General features: G+C 44.4%; 1 protein-coding gene across 1 annotated transcript in view; it reads right to left on the bottom strand.

Moving 5' to 3' along the window:
• The window catches only part of LOC135892878 (deleted in malignant brain tumors 1 protein-like), a 155,837-nt gene that overhangs the window by 110,550 nt on the left and 20,588 nt on the right, over positions 1-24,699 (bottom strand). The window contains exon 3 of the mRNA XM_065420646.1: positions 3,555-3,568. Coding sequence (XP_065276718.1) covers positions 3,555-3,568 — 14 coding nt within the window. The remainder of the gene's footprint in view (positions 1-3,554; positions 3,569-24,699) is intronic.

The raw sequence follows: 24,699 nt of genomic DNA, 5'->3' as shown, positions 1-24,699 counted from the left end.
TATCCAGTCCGCCATGGTAGGACACTTTACCACGCCAGGCCAGTAGCACGTAGTCTGGAATCATTGCATAACAAAGCATGGCAGCGTATGGTCCCGGTGTTTGCTGGCATGCAGACAACATCCATTCCTTATCGCTCTTTGTTATCCTCAGGAGAGTGATATCATTCACGGTCACCTGGTTGAAATGGGGCAATTTTATTAAGGGGACATTCAGAGGTGCCCGTTCCTGCTCTGCTGAACAGAAATATTCCCCGCTGTTAACCACGCGGTGGGGGGGAGGGGTGAAGTGATCATCCCAGAGAATTGGGTGTGTGGGGGAGGGGAGTTAGTTGGGTTTCTGCTGCATGTTAACCCTGAAACCGCAGCCCCTCCTTTTACATTGCAAACCCATTTTAAATGGCCAACCCAACGGGTGCTTGGTATGGGAAATGAGAGCACTACTGGTTGAAACCATTCCCACATGTTAAGAAGGTTAAAAAAGCCAAAAGACTGTGTCTTACCATGGCTGCCTGCAAGCTGAAATCTGTGGCCTGGCACTGTGTGAGTGATCTCTCACACCAAACCGGCAGGCCCTCAATATAAGAGGAAAAATGCGACCTTGTAACGAAAGCACATGTGCTGTGTAATGTGAACAGCAAAATTTAACGTGAAAGAGTGTACCCATTGTTCTCTAAAATGTGTCTTTTTTAACCACCTCTCCCTTCTCCTCCACCAGCTGCAAATGTTTCTCCTTCACAGAGGCTAGTGAAGATTAGAAAGAGAAAACGTAGGACGCGTGATGACATGTTCACAGAGCTACAGATGTCCTCCCACGCTGACAGAGCACAGCAGAATGCGTGGAGGCAGTCAATGACTGATTACAGAAAAGCACAATATGAATGAGAGGAGAGGTGGCGTGCTGAATCGCGGGCTGAAAATGATAGGTGGCGTCAGCTTGCAGACAGAAGGCAAGAGTCGATGCTCCGGCTGCTGGAGCATCAAACTGATATGCTCCAGCGTATGGTTGAGCTGCAGGAAAGGCAGCAGGAGCAGAGACCGCCGCTACAGCCCCTGTGTAACCAACAGCCCTCCTCCCCAAGTTCCATAGCCTCCTCACCCAGACGCCCAAGAACACGGTGGGGGGGCCTCCGGCCACCCAGTCACTCCACCCCAGATGATTGCCCTAGCATCAGAAGGCTGGCCTTCAATAAGAGTTAAAGTTTTAAACTGCAGTGTGTCCTTTTCCTTCCCTCCTCCCCCACCCATCCCGGGCTACCTTTGCAATTATCCCCCTAGTTGTGTGATGAATTAATAAAGAATGCATGAATGTGAAGTAACAATGACTTTATTGCCTCTGCAAGCGGTGCTCGAAGGGGGAAGGGGAGGGTGGGGTGGTTGGTTTACAGGGAAGTATAGTGAACCGGGTGGGGGGGGGCGGAGGGTTCATCAAGGAGAAACAAACAGAAGTTTCACACCGTAGCCTGGCCAGTCACAAAACTCGTTTTCAAAGCTTCTCTGATGCGCACCGCGCCATGCTGTGCTCCTCTAACCGCCCTGGTGTCTGGCTGCGCGTAATCAGCGGTCAGGCGATTTGCCTCAACCTCCCACCCCGCCATAAATGTCTCCCCCTTACTCTCACAGATATTGTGGAGCGCACAGCAAGCAGCAATAACAATGGGGATATTCTTTTCGCTAAGCTGAGCGAGTCAGTAAGCTGCGCCAGCGCGCTTTTAAACGTCCAAATGCACATTCCACCACCATTCGGCACTTGCTCAGCCTGTAGTTGAACAGGTCCTGACTCCTGTTCAGGCTGCCTGTGTACGGCTTCATGAGCCATGGCATTAAGGGGTAGGCTGGGTCCCCAAGGATCACGATAGGCATTTCAACATCCCCAACGGTTATTTTCTGGTCCGGGAAGAAAGTCCCTTCCTCCAGCTTTCGAAACAGAGCAGAGTGCCTGAAGACGCGAGCATCATGTACCTTTCCCGGCCATCCCACGTTGATGTTGGTGAAACGTCCCTTGTGATCCACCAGGGCTTGCAGCAGCATTGAAAAGTACCCCTTGCGGTTTATGTACTCGGTGGCTTGGTGCTCCGGTGACAAGATAGGGATATGGGTTCCGTCTATCGCCCCACCACAGTTTGGGAATCCCATTGCAGCAAAGCCATCCACTATGGCCTGCACGTTTCCCAGAGTCACTACCCTTGATATCACCAGGTCTTTCATTGCCCTGGCAAATTGGATCACAGCAGCCCCCACAGTAGATTTTCCCACTCCAAATTGATTCCCAACTGACCGGTAGCTGTCTGGCGTTGCAAGCTTCCACAGGGCTATCGCCACTCGCTTCTCAACTGTGAGGGCTGCTCTCATCCTGGTATTCTGGTGCTTCAGGGCAGGGGAAAGCAAGTCACAAAGTTCCATGAAAGTGCCCTTACGCATGCGAAAGTTTCGCAGCCACTGGAAATCGTCCCACACCTGCAGCACGATGCGGTCCCACCAGTCTGTGCTTGTTTCCCGGGCCCAGAATCGGCGTTCCACGGCATGAACCTGCCCCAGTAACACCATGATTTCCACATTGCTGGGGCCTGTGCCTTGTGAGAGGTCTATGTCCATGTCAATTTCCTCATCACTCTCGTTGCCGCGCTGCAATCACCTCCTCGGCTGGTCCTGGTTTTGCTTTGGCATGTTCTGGCTCTGCATATACTCCAGGACAATGCGCGTGCTGTTCATAGTGCTCATAATTGCCGCGGTGATCTGAGCGGGCTCCATGATCCCAGTGCTAGCTATGGCGTCTGGTCTGAAAAAAGGCACAAAACTAGTATCTGACGGACCAGGGGAGGGAGAGAGGGAGGGGCGAGTGACGACATGGCGTACAGGTACAGGGAATTAAAATCAACAAAGGTGGCTGTGCATCAGGGAGAAACACAAACAACTGTCACACAGAATGGCCCCCCCCAAAGATTGAACTCAAAAGCCTGGGTTTAGCAGGCCGTTGATTTGACGGAGGGAGGGGGAAGCAAATGAATACAGAACAAATCTATTTTTTACATCTTAAGACGACGGTGCAGCATGACTGATAGCCCTCGGCATCTTCTGGGTGCTTGGCAGCAAATACTGGGCGCTTGGCAGTTAGTGTACTAAGACTGATAGCCACATTTTTCCTGTATGATGACGATGGCCTTCAGGCCTATTGCACAATCTGCTGCTCAGGGAAGACTCTGCTAATGTGCGATGATCCAACTTGTAATAGGAAAAGACTACGGTTACCAGTCGTAATACACCATCTACTGCCAAAAGGCAAAAGGCTGGTGCAATGCAGCCCTACAGCTGCCAGCCCCACGGCTGCCAGCACCCAGATCGCCGATGAAGGCTACCAGTCATGCTGCACCGTCTACCGCCAAAAGGCAGTTAGCTGCTGCTGCTGTGTAGCAATGCAGTCCCACGTCTGCCGGCACCCAGATGACATATGGTGACGGTGAGCTGAGCTAAGCGGGCTCCATGCTTGCCATGGTATGTTGTCAGCACAGGTAACCCAGGTAAAAAGGCGCGAATCTATTGTCTGCCGTTGCTCTGACGGAGGGGGAGGGGCCTGACGACATGTACCCAGAACCCCCCGCGACACTGTTTTGCATCATTCGGGCATTGGGATCTCAACCCAGAATTCCAATGGGCGGCGGAGACTGCGGGAACTGTGGGATAGCTACCCATAGTGCAATGCTCCGGAAGTCGACGCTAGCCTCGGTACTGTGGACGCGGTCCGCCGACTACAGCACTTAGAGCATTTTATGTGGGGACACACACAATCGGCTGTATACAACCGATTTCTATAAAACCGGCTTCTATTAATTCGACCTAATTTCGTAGTGTAGACATACCCTTATACACAGTTACAAACAAGTTACACATCACTCCTGACGTATTGAGGTGCAACCCCTCTACGTAGTAAGGTGCAACCCCTCTACGTAGTAAGGTGCCGCCTCTCACCTTGTACATGTTGGTTCGATCAAAACAACTCTATCCATCATTTTACCCTTTTGCCCCTGTCATTGGGATGGGTCAGCCTGTTCCATGTTATCTGTGGAATGTTCCAGTACAGTGTATATTCTGATATCTGGTGTCCAGTACCTGTTAGGTATGTCTCTTTTTGCAGCATCAGTCTTTTTCCTTGCCAGCTTCTGTGAGCAGGGCCTGCCTCTGACTCACAGCTTAACTTTGCTTTATGTTAGCAAAGTCTTGACCATTACTTTAGTTCAGGCCTTAGGCCTCATACCAGGCCTCTGATACCAAGGTTTACATCTCAGGGCCTCCTCTTACTACAGGGACGTCGCTGTCTTGGGATGAGAATAGAAAAGAGCTTTTCCCCATCAGAGACTGAGACAGGGGCTCCATTCACTAGGGGTCAAATTCCCCCAACCCCAAGCCCAGGCACCACTTAGATGCTGTGCCCATGACCTGCCAGCCTGGGACACATCTGCCAAGGTGGGAGCATCTCATTGGTTCATAGAGTGACACTCTAATATTCTCACCATTCTCTTCTAGCATCTTATTTACACAACGTAACATTTGCTTCTGTTTTGTGAGCGCACGTTGAACAGGGGCTTCGTTGAGCTGTTCCCAGTGCTGCTCAGGGCTCTGGTTACAGCAAATCTAGCTCCCTGCAAGGGTATAAGTGGGTCCAGCTATTCCCTCCAATGTGTGCTGCCTTGTTTCCCCTCAAGCATTGCCAGGCATGACCTCAACATGGAATTTATTTACCATTGAGCCGTCCATTCCCTCAGCTCTGACAGGCCCTTCCCAAGTTCCTCACGATCTTCTCTGGGCTTGGCTATAAGAGTCACAGAGGTTCAGGCCAAAAGGAGTCATCAGATTATCCAGTTTGACCTCCTGTATATCACAGGCCACCAGCTCCACCCAGCACCAGCACACTAAACCCAACCAACAAAATCAGGCAAAAGTATTACAGTCTGCAAGAGACTTAGAAAATTGTGTGCCGCAGGCAGAGAATAGGAAGGATAGCGGTGCATCAGCGCCCAAGACTGCTGCAATGGCTGGGAACTGATTAGGTGAGAAATACCCGGATAATCTCAGCAAGCAACCCTCACCCCACACTGTAGAGGAATGCAAAAACCAAAAACCAACCAAAAAACCACCCCCAAATCCCTGGCAATCTGACCCGGGGAAAATTCCTTCCTGACCCCATACATGGCAACCTCCTAGACCCTGAGCATATTGTGCCATCTGCAGATTTGACTACTTCACTGTTTACTCCCCTTTCCAGATAATTAATAAACATATTAAACAACAGAGGGCCTAGTACAGACCCTTTAGGCACCCTTTATTCTCCTTAATTGTTCATTTATTCCTATTCTTTCTATCTTTGAGCCAGTTTCTGCCCCATGACAGAACTTTGATTCTCACCCAATGATTACTTTGTTTTAGGGCTATCAAGTGATTAAAAAGACTAATCACGATTAAACGTGCGATTAAAAAAATATTATAATGATTAAGCACACGATTAATCGCACTGTTAAACAACAATAGAATACCATTTATTTAAATATTTTTGGATGTTTTCTACATTTTCAAATATATTGATTTAAGTTACAACACAGAATAAAATGTGTACAGTACTCACTTTATATTTATTTTTGATTATAAGTATTTGCACTGTAAAAAAAAACAAAAGAAATAGCATTTTTCAATTCACCGAATACAAGTACTGTAGTGCAATCTCTTTATCATGAAAGTTGAACTTACAAATGTAGAATAATGTACAAAAATGCATTCAAAAATAAAACAATGTAAAATTTTAGAGCCTGCAAGTCCACTCAGTCCTATTTCTTATTCAGCCAATTGCTAAGACAAACAAGTTTGTTTACGTTTGCAGGAGATAATGCTCTCCACTTCTTGTTTACAATGTCACCTGAAAGTGAGAACAGGTGTTCGCATGGCACTGTTGCAGCTATTGTCGCAAGATATTTACGTGCTAGATGTGCTAAAGATTCATATGTCCCTTCATGCTTCAACCACCATTCCAGTGGACATGCATCCATGCTGATGACGTGTTCTGCTCAATAACAATCCAAAGCAGTGCAGACCAATGCATTTTCATTTTCATCATCTGAGGGTATGTCTACACTACGAGAGTAGTTCGATTTTACTTAAATCGAATATGTGGAATCGATATTGCAAAGTCGAACGTGTGTGTCCACACTAAGGACAGTAATTCGACTTTGTGAGTCCACACTAACGGGGAAAGCATTGACATTGGAAGCGGTGCACTGTGGGCAGCTATCCCACAGTTCCCACAGTCCCCGCTGCCCATTGGAATTCTGGGTCGAGCCGCCAATGCCTTCTGGGTAAAAAAATGTGTCGAGGGTGCTTTTGGGTAACTGTCGTCATCCGTCCGTCACTCCCGCCCTCCCTCCCTGAAAGCGCCGGCGGCAAATCAGTTCGCGCACTTTTCTGGTCAGTGACAGCGCGGACGCCACAGCACTGCGAGCATGGAGCCCGCTGCGACCATCGCTGCAGTTGTGGCCGTTGTCAACGCCTCGCAGCTTATCATCCACCTTTCCCAGAGGCAGATGCAGAAAAATCAGGCGAGGAGGCTATGGCACCGTGGTGAGGGCCTGAAGTCTGAGAGTAGCACAGACCTGTCAGAAAGCACGGGACCCAGCGCCGAGGACGTCACGGTGGCAATGGGTCATGTGGATGTTGTGGAACGGCGATTCTGTGCCCGGGAAACAAGCACGGACTGGTGGGACCGCATAGTGCTGCAGGTCTGGGATGAATCCCAGTGGCTGCGAAACTTTCGCATGCGGAAGGGGACTTTCCTTGAACTTTGTGAGTTGCTGTCCCCTGCCCTGAAGCACAATGACACCCGGATGCGAGCAGCCCTGACTGTCCAGAAGCGAGTGGCCATAGCCCTCTGGAAGCTTGCAACGCCAGACAGCTACCGGTCAGTCGCGAACCACTTTGGCGTGGGCAAATCTACCGTGGGGGTTGTTGTGATGCAAGTAGCCAACGCAATCGTTGAGGTACTGCTCTCAAAGGTAGTGACCCTGGGAAACGCGCAGGCCATCATAGATGGCTTCGCCGTGATGGGATTCCCAAACTGCGGTGGGGCTATAGATGGAACTCACATCCCTATCCTGGGACCGGACCACCAGGCCAGCCAGTACATCAACCGAAAGGGCTACTTTTCAATGGTGCTGCAAGCACTGGTGGACCATAGGGGACGTTTTACAAACATCAACGTCGGATGGCCGGGCAAGGTTCATGACGCTCGTGTTTTCAGGAACTCAGGTCTGTTTAGACGGCTGCAGGAAGGTATTTACTTCCCGGACCACAAAATAACTCTTGGGGATGTGGAGATGCCTATAGTCATCCTCGGGGACCCAGCCTACCCGCTAATGCCCTGGCTCATGAAGCCCTATACTGGCGCCCTGGACACTGAAAAAGAACTCTTCAACTACCGGCTGAGCAAGTGCAGAATGGTGGTGGAGTGTGCTTTTGGCCGTCTCAAGGGGAGATGGAGAAGCTTACTGACACGCTGTGATCTCAGCGAAACCAATATCCCCATTGTTATTGCAGCTTGCTGTGTGCTCCACAATCTCTGTGAGAGCAAGGGGGAGACCTTTATGGCGGGGTGGGAGGTTGAGGCAAATAGCCTGGCTTCTGATTACGCCCAGCCAGACAGCCGTGCGATTAGAAGAGCCCAGCGGGATGCGCTGTGCATCTGGGAGGCTTTGAAAGCTAGGTTCCTGAGTGAGCAGGGTAACCAGTGACTTTTCAGTTTGTGTACAGAGAAGCTGAACCTGCCCCCGTTTCTTTACCCACTAAATGTTCAGTATCCTCTCCAGTTACATACCCCGTTCCCCCCCTTCCAACACACGTTTAAAAATAAAATCACTTGAATTTTGTTAATGAACACCGTTTTCTTTATTACTGTTTTCGTGGGAAAGTGTTGAACCTGGGACGCAGACTGTGGTGGGGAGCGGGTGTAGTGTAGTGATGCAAATGACGCTTCCAAACTCCAGGAATGACAGGCTCCGCAGTGGTGGACTGGTGGTTTCAACGGACCCTGCCACCCCTCCTGTTCGGGACTCTGTGTGTGGGGGGGCTATGTGACTTTGTGGCAGGGGGAGGACGGTTACAGATCCCCTGCTGCATGGCTGTGTGATCCAGGATAAGGACCACTGCATAAGATCTGTAACTGCCCTCCCCCGCCACAAAGTCACAGAGCACCCCCCACGCCCCACAGAACACTAAAACCACCTCCCAGGCTGACCAGGGTAACTAGTGACTGCAATGTGTGTGTGCCCTGCTGCTGAACCTGCCCCCGCCTCTGTACCCTGGTAAAGGTGACTGTCCTGTCCAATTACCAACCCTCTTCCCCCCCTTCAGACAGACTCTCCTCTAAAAGAACATGATGGAAACAGTAATTAACAGAAACATATTTTTTATTAGCAACTACACATGAAACTGGGGGGTGAAACTTGGACGGGGGCTTGGGTGAGGCGGGAAGGAAAGGACTTGTCAAATTTTGGGGAATGAGAGCCTTCTAGTACTAGAGCACTCTGCAGGGGTGGAGTGAGAGTTTTCACGGACTCTGTCGCCCCTCCTTCTTTGGACTTTGGGTGAGGGGGGTATGGGACTTGGGAGGGCGGTTACAGATAGACTGCAGCGGGGCTCTGTCCTCCTGCCTCCGGTCCTGCAGAACATCCACAAGGCGCTGGAGCATGTCCGTTTGCTCCCTCATTAGTCCAAGCAGCATTTGAGTCGCCTGCTGGTCTTCCTGCCGCCACCTCTCCTCCCGTTCCATGTGTGAACGGTGCATTTGGGACAAGTTCTCCCTCCACTGGGTCTGCTGTGCTGCCTGGGCTCAGGAGCAGCCCATAAGTTCCGAGAACATGTCCTCCCGTGTCCTCTTCTTCCTACGCCTAATCTGCACTAGCCTCTGGGAGTGTGATGCCAGGCTACGTTGGGAGACAGTCGCAGCTGTGGGAATGGGAAAAAGGGAGTGAATTCCTCAGAAAGATAAATGTAGTTGTGAACAAAGAACATAGTCTTTCTCTGTGAACAAGACCATGCACAGCACCTATCACATGCGCACTCAGGACAAGGTCGAATTTTCGGCCTTCGCATTCAGTGCCTGGGGTCTTGCAGTGCAGATCAGAGAAGCGGGGCAGGACACCGGAATTTGTGTAGCAGGCCGAAATGGTAAGCCGTAAACTTGTGGCTGCTTAAAACTTTAATAGTTGCACTGGCCTCCTTTCACATTGAAAGCAATGCCAGTCCCTGCTGCCAGCAGTCCGGCAAGCATGAACTCTGCCCCTGTCCCACCCCCTCGCGGCTGTCCCAGGGAAAGATCCCTGTATGCTGCCCCTCTCCCACCTCCACCGCATGGCTGTAAACCGCCGGTTACGGTTCTGTAAAGGAACGGGCAAGCAGTCCCAATACTAACATTCCCCTACCTAATTCAAAGCAGGTCACCATGAGCGACATCACCCTGATGAGGATCTCAGACATGGAAAAAGAAAGAATGCTTCGGGAAAGCCTGCAAAGACCAGGGCCGTATGCCGCCATGCTCTGCAGGGCAATGATCCCGGAGTACTTGCTTGTCTCCTGGCACAGAAATGTCTGCTACTACGGAGGACCCAATAAGGCCGATCTCCCCAGGAACCTGATGCAAAGGCTTTCCAATTACGTCCAGGAGAGCTTCGTGGAGATGTCCATTGAGGATTTCAGCTCTATCCCCGGACATATAGACCGCATTTTACTGTAGCTGCACTGGCAGGGACTAAACAGTAGAGCGGCTTGGGCAGAACAATCATGCTAAACCGGACATTGTAAGATTTTTTTTCAATAGTTGCACTGCCCAGGACTGAAACGTTAAGCGCCTAGGGCAAACTAATCATGAGAAACCCATTGTTGTTATTGTTAATATTCCTGTTCTGTTAAAAATAAATGTTTAGATGTTTAAAACACTTACTGGCTGATCCTTCCCCTGATTCTGTGTCCGGGTTAACGGCTGGGGACGGTTGGTAGGGGATCTCTGTAAGGTTGATGAAGAGATCCTGGCTGTCGAGGAAATCAGCGTTGTAAGCGCTGTCGACTGCCTCGTCCTCCTCATCTTCTTCCTCATCTTCCCCATCCGCTAACATGTCCGAGGAACCGGCCGTTGACAATATCCCATCCTCAGAGTCCACGGTCAGTGGTGGGGTAGTGGTGGCGGCCGCACCTAGGATGGAATGCAGTGCCTCGTAGAAACGGGATGTCTGGGGCTGGGATCCGGAGCGTCCGTTTGCCTCTTTGGTCTTCTGGTAACCTTGTCTCAGCTCCTTGATTTTCACGCGGCACTGCGTTGCATCCCGGCTGTATCCTCTCTCTGCCATTGCTTTTGAGATCTTCTCGTAGATCTTTGCATTCCGTCTTTTGGAGCGCAGCTCGGAAAACACGGACTCATCGCCCCACACAGCGATCAGATCCAAGACTTCCCGATCAGTCCATGCTGGGGCCCTCTTTCTATTCTGAGATTGCACGGCCATCTCTGCTGGAGAGCTCTGCATCGTTGCCAGTGCTGCTGAGCTCGCCACGATGTCCAAACAGGAAATGAGATTCAAACTGCCCAGACAGGAAAAGGAATTCAAATTTTCCCGGGGCTTTTCCTGTGTGGCTGGTCAGAGCATCCGAGCTCGGACTGCTGTCCAGAGCGTCAACAGAGTGGTGCACTGTGGGATAGCTCCCGGAGCTATTACCGTCGATTTCCATCCACACCTAGCCTAATTCGACATGGCCATGTCGAATTTAGCGCTACTCCCCTCGTTGGGGAGGAGTACAGAAGTCGAATTTAAGAGACCTCTATGTCGAACTAAATAGCTTCGTGGTGTGGACGGGTGCAGGGTTAATTCGATGTAACGGCGCTAAATTCGACATAAACGCCTAGTGTAGACCAGGCCTGAGTCAGATGCCACCAGCAGAAGGTTGATTTTCTTTTTTGGTGGTTCAGGTTCTGTAGTTTCCGCATCGGAGTGTTGCTCTTTTAAGACTTCTGAAAGCATTCTGCACACCTCGTCCCTCTCAGATTTTGGAAGGCACTTCAGATTCTTAAACCTTGGGCTGGTTAGAAATCTCACATTGGTACCTTCCTTGTGTTTTGTGAAATCTACAATGAAAGTGTTCTTAAAACGAACACGTGCTTCGTCATCATCTGAGACTGCTATAACATGAAATATATGGCAGAATACAGGTAAAACAGAGCAGGGGACATACAATTCTCCCCAAGGAATTCAGTCACAAATTTAATTAATACGTTATTTTTTTAACGAGCATCATCAGCATGGAAGCATGTCCTCTGGAATGGTGGCCGAAGCCTGAAGGTCCATATGATTGTTTAGCATATTTGACACATAAATACCTTGCAATGCCAGCTACAAAAGTGCCATGCAAATGCCTGTTCTTACTTTCTGGTGACATTGTAAATAAGAAGAGGGCCACACTATCTCCTGTAAATGTAAACAAACTTGTTTGTCTAAGCGATTGTCTGAACAAGAAGTAGGACTGAATGAACTTGTAGGCTCTGAAGTTTTACATTCTTTTGTTTTTGAGTGCAGTTATGTAACCAAAAATATCTGCATTTGTAAGTTGCACTTTCACAACAAAGAGATTGCACTACAGTACTTGTATGAGGTGAATTGAAAAATACTATTTCTTTTATCATTTTTGTTGTGAAAATATTTGTAATAAAAATAATATACACTTTGATTTCAATTTCAACATAGAATAAAATGTATATGAAAATGTAGAAAATCATCCAAAATACCGGTATTTAATACATTTCAATTGGTATTCTATTTTTAACTGTGCAATTAAAACTGCGATTAATTTTTTTAATTGTGATTAAGTTTTTTGAATTAATCACATGCGTTAACTGTGATTAATCAATAGCCCTACTTAGTTTCTTTACTAACCACCTAAAAGGGACTTTGCTGAAGGCTACTGAAAGGCCAAATAAATTATATTAATTGGTTCTCCTTTATCCACTATCTAGTGGATTAGACAGACATGCTTTTCCATTGCAGAAGCTGTGCTGGCTAGTCCCTACCATGTCATGATCATAAAGGTGGCCTATAATTCTATTTCTAATTATAATTTCCGCCTGTGTAACTGGGTAAGAAAGTAAGGCTCACTGGTCTATTACACCCAGATCATCTAAATGTAAATGTATACATCTAGGAACAAAGAATGTCACTCATACTTATGTCAAGTATCAGGGGGTAGCTGTGTTAGTCTGTATCTACAAAAACAACAAGGAGTCTGGTGGCACCTTAAAGACTAACAGATTTATTTGGGCATAAGCTTTCGTGGGTAAAAACCTCACTTCTTCGGATGCACAGAGTGAAAGTTACAGATGCATACTTATAGGATGTGGGGGGCTCTTTCCTAGGAAGCAGTGACTGAAAAAGACTTCGGGATCATGGTGGATAATCATAGAATCATACAAGATTAGGGTTGGAAGAGACCTCAGGAGGTCATCTAATCCAACCCCTGCTCAAGGAAGGACCAACACCAACTAAATCATCCCAGCCAGGGCTTTGTCAAGCCGGGCCTTAAAAACCTCTAAGGATGGAGATTCCACCACCTCCCTAGGTAACCCATTCCAGTGCTTCACCACCCTCCTAGTGAAATAGTGTTTCCTAATATCCCACCTAAACCTCCCCCACTGCAACTTGAGACCATTATTCCTTGTTCTGTCATGTGGTACCACTGAGAACAGCCACTGCTGCCTTCTCCCAGTTGCTGCCTTCTCTCTTTAGGAGACATCCAAGACTGGAATAGTAAGGGTGCTATTAGATTGGCAGAGCTGTGTGGAAGAAACTTGCAAAAGTCCTGTTCCCAGATAGCACCATGTTTTATCTAGTTCTACTGCCATTCTTCTTTTGAGAGCACGAATTAAACTTGCCCTCCCTTTCACCAAATATACGCTTTTCTAATGGTTCCTCAAATGTTTTCTTGCCTTCAAAAATGTGCTTTTCTCTGCTGGACATCAATTTCTCCCCCTTCATAGAAGATTAGGGTTGGAAGAGACCTCAGGAGGTCATCCAGTCCAACCCCTGCTCAAAGCAGGACCAACACCAACACCAGCAGGACCAATAATCAGCTGAACATGAGCTCCCAGTGCAATGCTATGGCCAATAGGGCTAATGTGAACCTTGGATGCATAAAAAGGGGACTCTTGAATAGAAATAGAGAGGTTAATATACCTCCATATTTGGTGGCAGTGCGACTGCTGCTGGAATACTGTCCCCAGTTCTGGTGTCCACAATTTAAGAAGAATGTTGATAAATTGGAGAGGGGTCAGAGAAGAGTTCTGAGAATGATTAAAGGGTTAGAAAGCATGCCTGATAGTGAGAGACTCAAGGAGCTCAATCTCTTTAGTTTAACAAAGAGACGGTTAAGAGGTGACTTGATCACAGTCAATAAATACCTGCCTGGGGAACAAATATTTACTAATGGGCTCGCCAATCTAGCAGAGAACTGTCTAACACAATCCAATGGCTGAGAGTTAAAGCTTGACTAATTCAGACTGGAAATAAAGTGTAAATGTTTAACAGTGAGAGTAATTAACCATTGAAACAATTTACCAAGGTTTGTGGTGGATTTTCCATCGTTAACCATTTTTAAATCCAGATTGGATGTTTTTCTGAAAGATCTGCTCTCAGAATTATTGTGGGGAAGTTCGCTGACCTGTGTTCTACAGGAGGTCACACTAGATGAACACAGTGGCCCCTTCGGGCCTTGGAATCTATGAATCCATGATCACTATGGTCCTTTCAGGTCTCTGTCAGGTCCTGCCCAGGCACAGTAATTTGCTGCTCTTTGAGGACCTGATCCTAAACCCACTGAAGGCAGTTGAGTCTTTCCATTGATTTCAGTAAGCTTTAGATAAGGCCGTAATTTATCAGCTTACTCCAGAAACTCCTCTTTTGACCCCTCCAGGTCTGACGCTGCCTCGTCTTCACTGTGGTACCTGAAATGAGTGGGTGTCTTCCCAATGCTGAGCAGTATAACCCCCCCCCCCCAGCAGAAGGGTGCATGTTTTGTCACAGCAGAAGGGAGTGCAATCTAAGAATTAATCTAGTGTTTTATCCTCTATGGACCACATGCTCAAATGGAAGAAATTGGTGAAGGGGAAAATACTCAAAAGGCCAAAGTAGTGAAGCGCCAATAAAATCAATAGAGCTATATGTTTTTTACAAAGCAGAGGAACTGTGAATATGCTCATGTGTTCAGAGCTGGGTGAAAGTTTTTTTGGGGGGGGAATAGTACATAAGCTGAAAAAAAGCATTGGGGGGGCACTGAAACTATTCATGAATTTGGATTAAATGTGGAAAATACTTTTGGCTGAAAAAATGGAATTTTTTTAAAAAGTCAAAACAGTTTGTTTCAACCATTTCAAAATGAAACATTGTGTCTTTTCATTTCAAAATGACATTTTAATTTTGAACTTTAGATATATTTATTTTTAAGGGGTGGAAAAACACTTGAAAACTAAATTAAATGAAAAACCAAAAAAAGTTTCATCTCCAATAAAAAACACCCCAGAATTAAAACAAAAAACAAACTTCTCCACCCCCCCCCCCCAAATAACCCTCACCCAAGTTAGTTTAGTTTCAGATTTTTCATTTCATATAGTTTGGGGGTGTTTTCTATCAAAATGGAAAACAAACAAACAAACCCAACAACAACTTTTTTTTTTTTTTTTGCTTTGGTGAAAAAGAAAAATTCAGTTTTGGTTCGAAATAACTAAATTTTTAGTTTGGTTCCTGAGCTGAAAAAAATCAATTATTTGCTCAGTTCTATACACATTACGGCACAATACTTGTTTTTCTTTTTTAAATTTTATTTTATTTTGAATATATTGAAAAAGAGGAAATTGAAATTAATAGTTTTATAGAGATAGATAACAAAAAGAAAATTCTGACTCATATGATCAAATAAGTGAGCCCTCTCATACATTACAGCCCAGCATACATGTAACAGAAATAAAGTTATAATTTATGATACAGCATCATCTATTTACATCAAACTCACATTTTCCCTTTGCACAGGAGGAACTAGTCTGAAATTGACACACATCCTCATTCCCAGTTAAGAAATCAGGTAGGTTAAACTCATGTTGCTCTTTATTTCTCTCTTCAAAAATCAAAAATTCTTCATATTTCCAAATTTCTGAAATGTTCCTTCAGTGCCTGAGTGTCCTCTTCTTCCCTCTTCTGCTGGCTCTGACACATTGAAATCAATCCCTGAAAAAGCTAAACTGAGACGCTTATCTTCCAACATCCTGCAACTCTCATGGCCTGTACACGTCTACAGGAAAATGAGAAGGAAACATGGAAAACATATTGGCCACCTGCAGATCTCACACCATTGATCCCCAGGGAATTTCACCCTATCCCAAACAAAACACACTGTTGATTTAAGTGAAGGTTGCTGAGAGACATATGATTTGTACAACCTGTATTCTGGTGACAGAATGTAAATGTGACTTGGACTGGACACTGGAATAGGGGACGAGATGGACTCTCAGACCCCTGCAATGGCTGTCTGGACACTAGTTCCAGGCATGCAAAAATGAGAAAGAGAGAGATGGTGCCACCCACCTGCCTCACTGGGTGGAAAACTTGATGGGGCCAGGGGTGATTGGGACAGCCCCAGTAGAAAGCGGGAGGAGAGCACTCACTTCAGAGGTTCTATCCGCCTCTTGGCCAGCTGGGTACAGAGGGAAGTTGATTGGTCCCTTGCTGTTGCCTTTGGTTAATTTAAGCCCTAGCTTGGGCCATGTGGAGCCTCTTTTTACTCCGTTTCAGCAGCCCCAGCCCCACCCCTGTAATGGTAGTTTCGGAGCTGTGTCTTGCTAGTGCCATGGGTCTGACCGATGGCCTGTTTGGGGGTCAGGAAGGAATTTTTCTTCCCATCAGGCCAAATTAGCAGAGGCTTGGTGGGATTGTTGCCTTCCTCTCAGTACCTGGGAGGCACAGTTAGGTTAATTAGGAATGAGATTTAGTTATTTGTGCTAGTATTTGTCAGGGATATTAGTTCATTGCAACTTGAAGCCATTTTCCAGTGGGGTTAACAGGCTAAAAGGGAAGGTTCCTAGAAGTAGAAGACCTGGGAATTTGCTGAGGGGCCTTGGGTTCATGAGAGAGGATTTTTGGCTTTTGTGGGCTGAGGTTAGGGTGACCAGACAGCAAGTGTGAAAAATCGGGACGGGGAGAGGGTGGTAATAGGAGCCTATATAAGAAAAAGACCAAAAAATTGGGACTGTCCCTATAAAATCGGGACATCTGGTCACCCTAGCTGAGGTCCCCCTTCTAGGACCCTCTGTCCCCCTCACTAGGGTGGTGGTGGTACGACTCAGAGGAGAAACCTGAATCTTAGGGATCAGCTGAAGAGAGTCTACCCCGAGTTATGGGTTACATGGTAGGAGCCTGTAACCATTGCACTGTAACCACTTAAAATGCCTGGTGGGTGACAGTATGGAGGACATGGCAGATAACACAGGGGAGGGGCGCTAAGTTTAATAAAGTTGCAGCCTGCCATGCAAAATCCATCCCCGTGTCTGTCCTTATTCACCCCATGTGCACATCAAATCAGACACCTCTGCAATAAATTCTGGTCTAGGAGCCAAACCCCAGTTTTTGCAAATTTTGGTGTGGCAATTGGTTTATTATTATTTGGAGGTGAATGTAAAATTGGTGCATGGTGCAGTCCCTCAAGAATGAAATCCTCTCTCTGCATAAGCAACACAGAAGCAATGCAATTTCCTTTACAAACCCACTATCAATCTGTCTATCTATCTTCAACCTTCCCCCAGAGAGGCCACCAGATGGGATGTTACAGCATAGAAGATAAAGATTAAATCTCAGGAACAACTTCCTAATGGTAAGAACAGTAGGACAATGGAACAGGCTGCCTAGGGAAGTTGTGGAATCTCCTTCACTGGAGGTTTTCAAAAAGAGGCTGGGTAGCCATCTGTCTTGGAGGGTTTAGACACAACAAATCCTGCATCTTGGCAGGGGTTAGATTAGGTGACCCTTTCTGTTCCTTCTGACCCCATGGTTCTATGATTCTCTAAGATTGCAAGCCTGGTTCTGCCACTCTTAGTCACTTTGAAAAGTACTTTGCTCTACTAGTCAGTTATGCGCATAGCACATGAGTGCTCCCTATAAGTAAAAGGGCAGAATCTAGCCCTGTTTCAGTGCATTTGCCCGTTCTAAGTGTGAGACTACAAACGGTCATGCCAAATGTGGAGGTGGGACTCCTGATTTATGGCTAAATCTTGGGCAGATATTTATAGAACATTAGGCCTAAATTTTCAAAAGTGACTAGCGATTTTAGAAGCACATATTAAGACACCTTAAAAGGGCCTGATTTTGTGAAAATTGGGTTTTTCTAAGATGCATCACTGTGGGTGCCCAAAATCGTGATCCACTTTTAAAAAATTAGTCTTAACTTGTTAGACAATTTTTTTTCTCTTTACAAATTGGCTAAACAGATTGTGATTATCTCGAATTTATTAATAACATGAATTTATTAACTAAACAATTTCAATGAAATATTCTTGGTGCGTAGCCCATTTACATTACGTTCATTGCATTTGATAATATAAATCTAACAGGTTATTTTAATCTCTTCAGTGATTGGTTGAGGGTAACAGTCAGGTTTGCAGTGTGAACACTCATGGCTGAATTAGAAATTCTCTCTCTATGACTCTTGATCTAACGTTTACTTCTGATTTTCTGACTCCATGACCGTACTGAAGCAAACTCATCAATGGAGTGGTGCAGGAAGCAAACATATGAAGGATGAGAATGCCATCAAGGAAAATCCAGAGTTTCTTTCTGAGCAAATATTTGGGGAAAAAAACCCCACCACCATTTTCAGATATTTGCTCAGGTCTTATTTTGCCACTTATCCGCCCCTAAAAAAGACACGGGAATCCCAGCCCGTTTCACAAAGGCAGTAGAACAAACTTTATGATATTATAGTAATTGCAGATTCATATCTGTGATCTGGAGGCTGGATTTTGTATTCTGAAATTCCAGGGTATCCATAATTCAACTTAATCGGAAATTGCAACACTTCTAGTGGTAACAGGCCTGACCCAGGACTCATTCAAATTATTGCTAGGCTTTCCATTTATCAGGACCAAAAGATTTCAAGTGCCTGGAAGCAAAACCCATTCAGTCTGATATTTATAGTCTCTCTTCTCTTTCTTGGATCCAAGTTTCCTTGATTCAGAGAGTTTAAGGCCAGAAGGGACTATTAGATCATCTAATCTGACCTCCTGTATAGCACAGACCCGTGAATTTCACCCAGTTACCTCTCAGTTGAGCCCCAAAACTTTTGTTTGGCTAAAGCATCTTCCAGAGAGGTGTCCGGTCTTGACCTGAAGATATCAAGTGATGGAGAATCCACCACTTCCCTGGGGAGTTTGTTCTAAGGGTGAGTCACCCTCACCATCAAAATGAGAACCTTATTTCCAGCTTGCATTTAATCAGAGATTTCAAAATCTCTCACTGGTCGGAGTCAGCCTACAGGAAACATTTTCCCCACTAGTTTACCCTTCTGAATGTTACAATGCAATGGATTCAGGCTGCTCCTCCATGGGTCGGGGAGCAAGACCTGGATCTGCCTCTGATTGTTCTCATTCTATTTCCTACCCCACTTCTATGGAAAATCAGATTCCTCAAGCTTAGGGCAGAAGGGGTCAAGTTCACCCCAGTTCTCCTGGTGGAGAAAGCTCTACATCAGTATGAATAAGTGACAAGGATCCAGGCCCTGGTAATTAAGCACATGCATAATTTGAAGCATATGAACAATTCCACTAATTACATACCTGGTAAAATGTATACGAGTGTTTAAGACCCTTGCTGAGTCCGGGCCGAGGGCGTGAGTGGAGTGGATCACTTACCGTTCGCATATATCGGAAAGTCAGATTCAGACGTCTGTTTGGAGTGATGTGTAGAAGGAGGCACATCCGCTAGATCAAAATTTTCATAGATCGGCTCCAGGGCTTCTTTACCCTTTAAATCAATGGGGGAATGTTAAACTGGGTGCAAAGGTGCTATTTCCTGGCTGAAATGCTGTCAGAAAGAGGAGATTTAAAGGGACAGCCAAAGTAGCCTCTCAGAGAGTGATCGAACATACCCATTATTAAATGTGAAGGGGGAATTTTGTTAATTGATAATAGCTAAATAATGAACATACTGGGTGAAATACTGGTTCCACTGAAGTCAATGACAAAACTGCATTGTGACTTTCACTTGAGGATCTCAGAATACTGTACAAACTATAGCTACACAGCCCCAACATCCCCATGTGTACTTTATAACTAGTCAAATCTGACGCTGGCAGCAGATGCTTCAGAGGAAAATGGATATTACACAGATCAACAGTCTGCAAAGATGAATGTATTGTTTTACATTATACATTGCAAGCATCTCCATTGACTTCAATAGGCCTGCACACACAGCATAAAGTTAAGCATGTGTATAAGAATTTGCAGGATGGAGGCCTTAGATTGTAAGCTCCTCAGCTCAGTGGCCATCTGTTTGTTATGTGTGTGTGTACAGAGAGTAGTGCAATAGGATGCTGATCAGTGCCCAGAGCTTCAAGGCATTACTGCATCATTGAACTGGCCAGAAAACTGGATTTCTGTCCCTTGGGAAATTGAGACATTTTGAAATTTCTTTTTGTTCGAAATTGGAATGAAAAGTCAAAATGGGACAATTGACCAAGACACTAAATATCTGAATTTTTTATTCCAGAAATATTGAAATGGCCTTATCAAAATGTTTCATTTCTGAAAGGCTGGAATGATTCATTGTGACTTTATCATTTTGACTCTTACATATAATATAATATAATATAATATAATATAATATAATATAATATAATATAATATAATATAATATAAATGTCTAAATGCCTAGACTATTCTATTCTAACATAAAAGTTGAAACCATAAAGTTGAAGCACAGTTTTGACTATATTGAAATGAAACGTTTTGATAGCATTCTCTCAAAAATTTCAACAAAATCTATTCATTCCCATGAAATATTTTTATCTTATTGAATCAGCATTTTCTGATGGGAAAACTGTCCAGTCACAAAATTTTCAACCAGCTATAATAATAATAAAAATGAAATCCTGCAAGAAGGAGCTAGGAAATAATCTACCCAGAGGGAAAGTCTCTTCTAACCCCCAGTTGTTCCAGGATGGTTGATGCTCTGAAGCAGGCAGCTATATTTCTTCCAAAAGTTTTGGTGATTTGTAAACCTGACGACTGTAATTCTAGGTGCCCTCGTTAGCCAGATAAATAGCCAATCCTTTGGTGAATCCAGCTGAATTCAGCACAGAAGGAGATGCCTCTCTGTACAGATTGTATCTTTCTGGCTTGAAAAATTAAATAAGACTATATAGTCCTGCCGTGGAGTGTAAGTGAAAAAATCTCTGTGGATCAGTACTAGTTATTGGAGAGAAGGAAATTCAATCTCACCTAACCTGTTGTCTTCATACATGTTTAAAAATGTCATCACTAAGATCATAGGATCATAGAATATCAAGTGTGACCTTAAAAACCTCTAAGGAAGGAGATTCCACCACCTCCCCAGGTAACCCATTCCAGCGCTTCACCACCCTCCTAGTGAAAAAGTTTTTCCTAATATCCAACCTAAACCTCCCCCACTGCAACTTGAGACCATTAATCCTTGTTCTGTCATCTGCTACCACTGAGAACAGTCTAGATCCATCCTCTTTGAAACCCCCCTTCAGATAGTTGAAAGCAGCTATCAAATCCCCCCTCATTCTTCTCTTCTGCAGACTAAACAATCCCAGTTCCCTCAGCCTCTCCTCATAAGTCATGTGCTCCAGCCCCCTAATCATTATTGTTGCCCTCCGCTGGACTCTTCCAATTTTTAGATGTATTCATTAGTAAATAAGCATTTTGATCTATGAAGCATTGACCACAAAATGGATATCAATGTTAATACTTTTTGTATTAGTTATGGAAACCCTGGTAATATACTAATACATTTATTGGTAGCTTGAGGAATTATAGCAGGGTGCTATTTTCTTGCTATTACAGTAGGATCATTTTTACATATCTAAACAGCAAGAGATATAACTCTAAACTGCTTAATTCCTCAACACATGATATCCCAATGGAACTGGGGCCCCCAGAGATGAAAACCTTACTGGTAAATAGAGCTGCCCAGAAAACAGGTTTTCTGTCCTATGGAAAATTTTGAGACTTCAATTTTTTTTCATCCAGAATCAAGATGAAAAACAAAAATTTTGCAGTTTTTTTGGGACACACAATTCTGGGAAAACATTGGTTTGGAGCAATCAAAATGTTCTCTTTCAACAAATCTGAAACACTTTGTTTCAATTTTGACCATTCTTTATATTTTTAATTTTGTGTATAATTTCTCAAACGAAAAAGCTGTTTCACAAACTTACTGTTTCTAATTATGGATCTGTACAGTGCCTAATGGCTCTGATCACAGCTGGGACCTTGAAGCACTATCATAATAGAAATTATAATTTATTATATTTTTTTAAGGAAAATACATCTAAACAGGAAATCATTGCTGTGTAATATGTCAGACTTTCAGTGTATTGTTATGGCTTAACAGCACAGCATAATCACTTACCATGCCATGGGAATATGCAACGCCATTGTTAGCTGTAAAAAAAGGTCACATTTATAACAATTTTTGTTATAACACGGTTTCTGGTAAGATTTTGCTGTAAGGCGTTTTAAAAAGTGAATTTGTCCCCTTACAATGTGTTTAACTGGTGTCTCAGCAAATGTAATAGGCAGAACATAGTTCCCCAAAAGATTTTTTAAATATTTAAACTCAGAGCTGATTATTGAAATCAACCTGTTGAGCTATACATCCGGAAGAGGTCATTTGGGATGGATTTGTACTCCAGACCCGATTTGTGCCAGATGCACATTCTTACAGAGCTGCTTCTGAAATCAGTTATAATCAACATAGCTTTAAAATGGCAATGTGGCCCAGAGAACTGGTTGCTACCGTTAAAGTCAAGAGACCTGGGATTAGTCCTAGTTCCTCCACTCAGCTGCTAATAGGGAGCAAAATAGGATGTTATGTTTTCTAATCAGTGAGGAAGGCATTAGGTACCATGCTAATAAATTAAGGGCCAAGGTAGACAGAACCATTGGTAGTTAAAAATTGCTGCTGGTGGAAATAATTTCTCTACTTATTCCAATATGTGCCCTTAACTGACTTTTCAGAGATCCTGGCCCCTGAATTACTTCATAAACTTCATCAAACTCCCCTTTCCTTCAAAAACCAAACAGCAAATGCATCCGTAGCTCAGAGCAATAAGTGATTAATGGGTCTGATTTTCATACCCGTGTACTGATCTTCAGTGGGATTATTGTTCTTCCCATAGAGGTTTTGCAACCTAATAAAAACAAGAGAAAAGTTGCACAAGTGAATGGGGGATGTGAGTCATATTTATCGTCTAAAATAAGAGATGGACCTGACTCAAAATCCTGAAATTCAGGCAGACTGAACATAGAGGCTGTGGAGAGTTAGAATCCAAATCTGCATCCACATCTGAACTGCACAAGTAGTCCCTGTCTCATCAGGATGCTGAATGTAACCCTGCATCCAAGCACCACAGCCCCAAACAATGGAGTGTTCCGGCTGCACATCTGAATTTTGAAATTAAAGGCCTCTCTCTTTAAGAAGTCTATGCAAGAAAAGTGACACATAGACTGCTGTGGAGCCACACACAGCCTTAGCAATTAGTTGGTTGGAAAATTCAGTTTTGTTGAACTAGAAAGGGTTTCCTGGGAACATGTGGATTTGACAAAATTTTTGACTGGAGGAAGTCAAAATGAATTAGTCCAACTTTCTCATATTATTTCAATACTGTTAAAACTTTTTGTTTCAATAACTTCAAAAGTTTCACTTCAATCAGGCCATCATGTTTCATTTCAACATTGTTTTGATTCATTTCATTGTGATTTTTAGATTGTTAAAATGTTAATTGTAATGGTTTATTATATATGCTATATTTACAAATCATACAGTTAATATGTCATAGTATAGTATAATGTTTCAATGTTATGAAAGCAAAACCTTTTGATGTTTCCAAAACGATTTTGTGGGAATTTTGGTTTTGCAGAAAATGTCAACATTTTGATTTTTCATTCCTATTTGGCATGAAAAAAAATGTTGAAATATTGGAATTTCCTGTGCAATAGAAATTCTGTTTTCTGATGAGTGGTTTGCAACCCAGTATCGCTGGATTAGGAGAAAGCAGGTTATCTTGTTCCCTCTGACCAGAAGGGGGGTTGGAGTGGGAGGCAGCTCATAGCCACATCATCCTGGGGACATGCCTCTGCTGGAAACTGTGATATTTTAACCCTGCCCTGACAACCTGCATGGAACAACTAGTGCAGAACTGCATGGGCAAAGCTTACCACTTGTTAGTGGATTTTGCCCCAGGTTAGCTGGAGTTTTCTTGGTGGGGAAGGACTCTCACAGATGGACACAGCCACCAGATCACTAATGGAGCTAATCTCTATCATTGTTCATACTCCTTTATACTGCAACTCTTAGAGTCAGGGACTGTCATATACTCAGTGTTTGTACAGCACCAAGCACAATGGGGCCCAGCCTGTTTGAGGCCTCTAGACACTATTGCAATAACAATGATTAATCATAACAATAGCAAGAACAACCATACTATTAATGATTAATAACAATATGTAGACCTTAAACTGTCTGGGGCAGGGACAGTCTTCTCTGTTACCTGTTTGTTCAGTGACCAACACAAAGGGACCCTGATTTCATGAATGAAGTCACTAGCTATCAAGCATCATCATTACCTCCGATACTATAGTGATGAGGGGATCCATAACATAATCCAGGTAGACAGCTTAAGTACCCCATATATCCCACACAGCATCACCATTTAGCGGGGGCTGCTGCAGGTACCAAACCCTCTGACTTGGAGACAAGTTGATATACTACGTGGGTTTAATCTCTTTCTGTCTGTAACGTGAGAGGTATGATGGAATTACACCATTCTTACCTTTCTTTTCTCCTATTATTTACAACTGGAAAAAAAAAAAAAAACAAATTAGAAAGGTTTAGAGAAAAATTCTTTGCCTCTCCTCAAAATATCAATGAGAGGGAGAGGAAGTTAAACAAACTACTTAAGGGATAAGGAGACAGGGGTTTGTTTCTGGAGTTCTGTTAAGATTTAGGTTAGGGTTAGGGCTAGGTGAAGAGTTCATCAGAGCTCATCACAAAAAGGTGGAGAAGAATTCACAAACTCTTTTAGGTTTTTTCCTGATTTTTTGAAATATAAAATTTTGAAATTCATATACTTTCATCTGGCATTAGAGTTGATAAAAAAAAATCAAGAAAAAAGTTTTGTGAATGGTGTTAGGATATAGATATTCAGGCCTGTCTGCAAAGGCCTATATTTGAAGAATTTAGGTGTATTTTTATCCCTTAGCTAGTTAGAGAGGTATAAAAGAAAGAATCAAAATCATTGTCTTTCTGTGTCTCTCACTGTGACAGTCTGAGGCCCTGTTCTTAGGCTAAGTAAGGCCTTTGGCTAAGCAGCCGAGGCAGCCATGGGCTGAGAAGTGAACGGTCACAT

The sequence above is a fragment of the Emys orbicularis genome, chromosome 21, assembly GCF_028017835.1.
Source record: "Emys orbicularis isolate rEmyOrb1 chromosome 21, rEmyOrb1.hap1, whole genome shotgun sequence".
Lineage (NCBI taxonomy): Eukaryota > Metazoa > Chordata > Testudines > Emydidae > Emys > Emys orbicularis.
The sequence above is the reverse complement of the archived record's forward strand: the minus strand, read 5'-3'. Positions and strand labels throughout refer to the sequence as shown.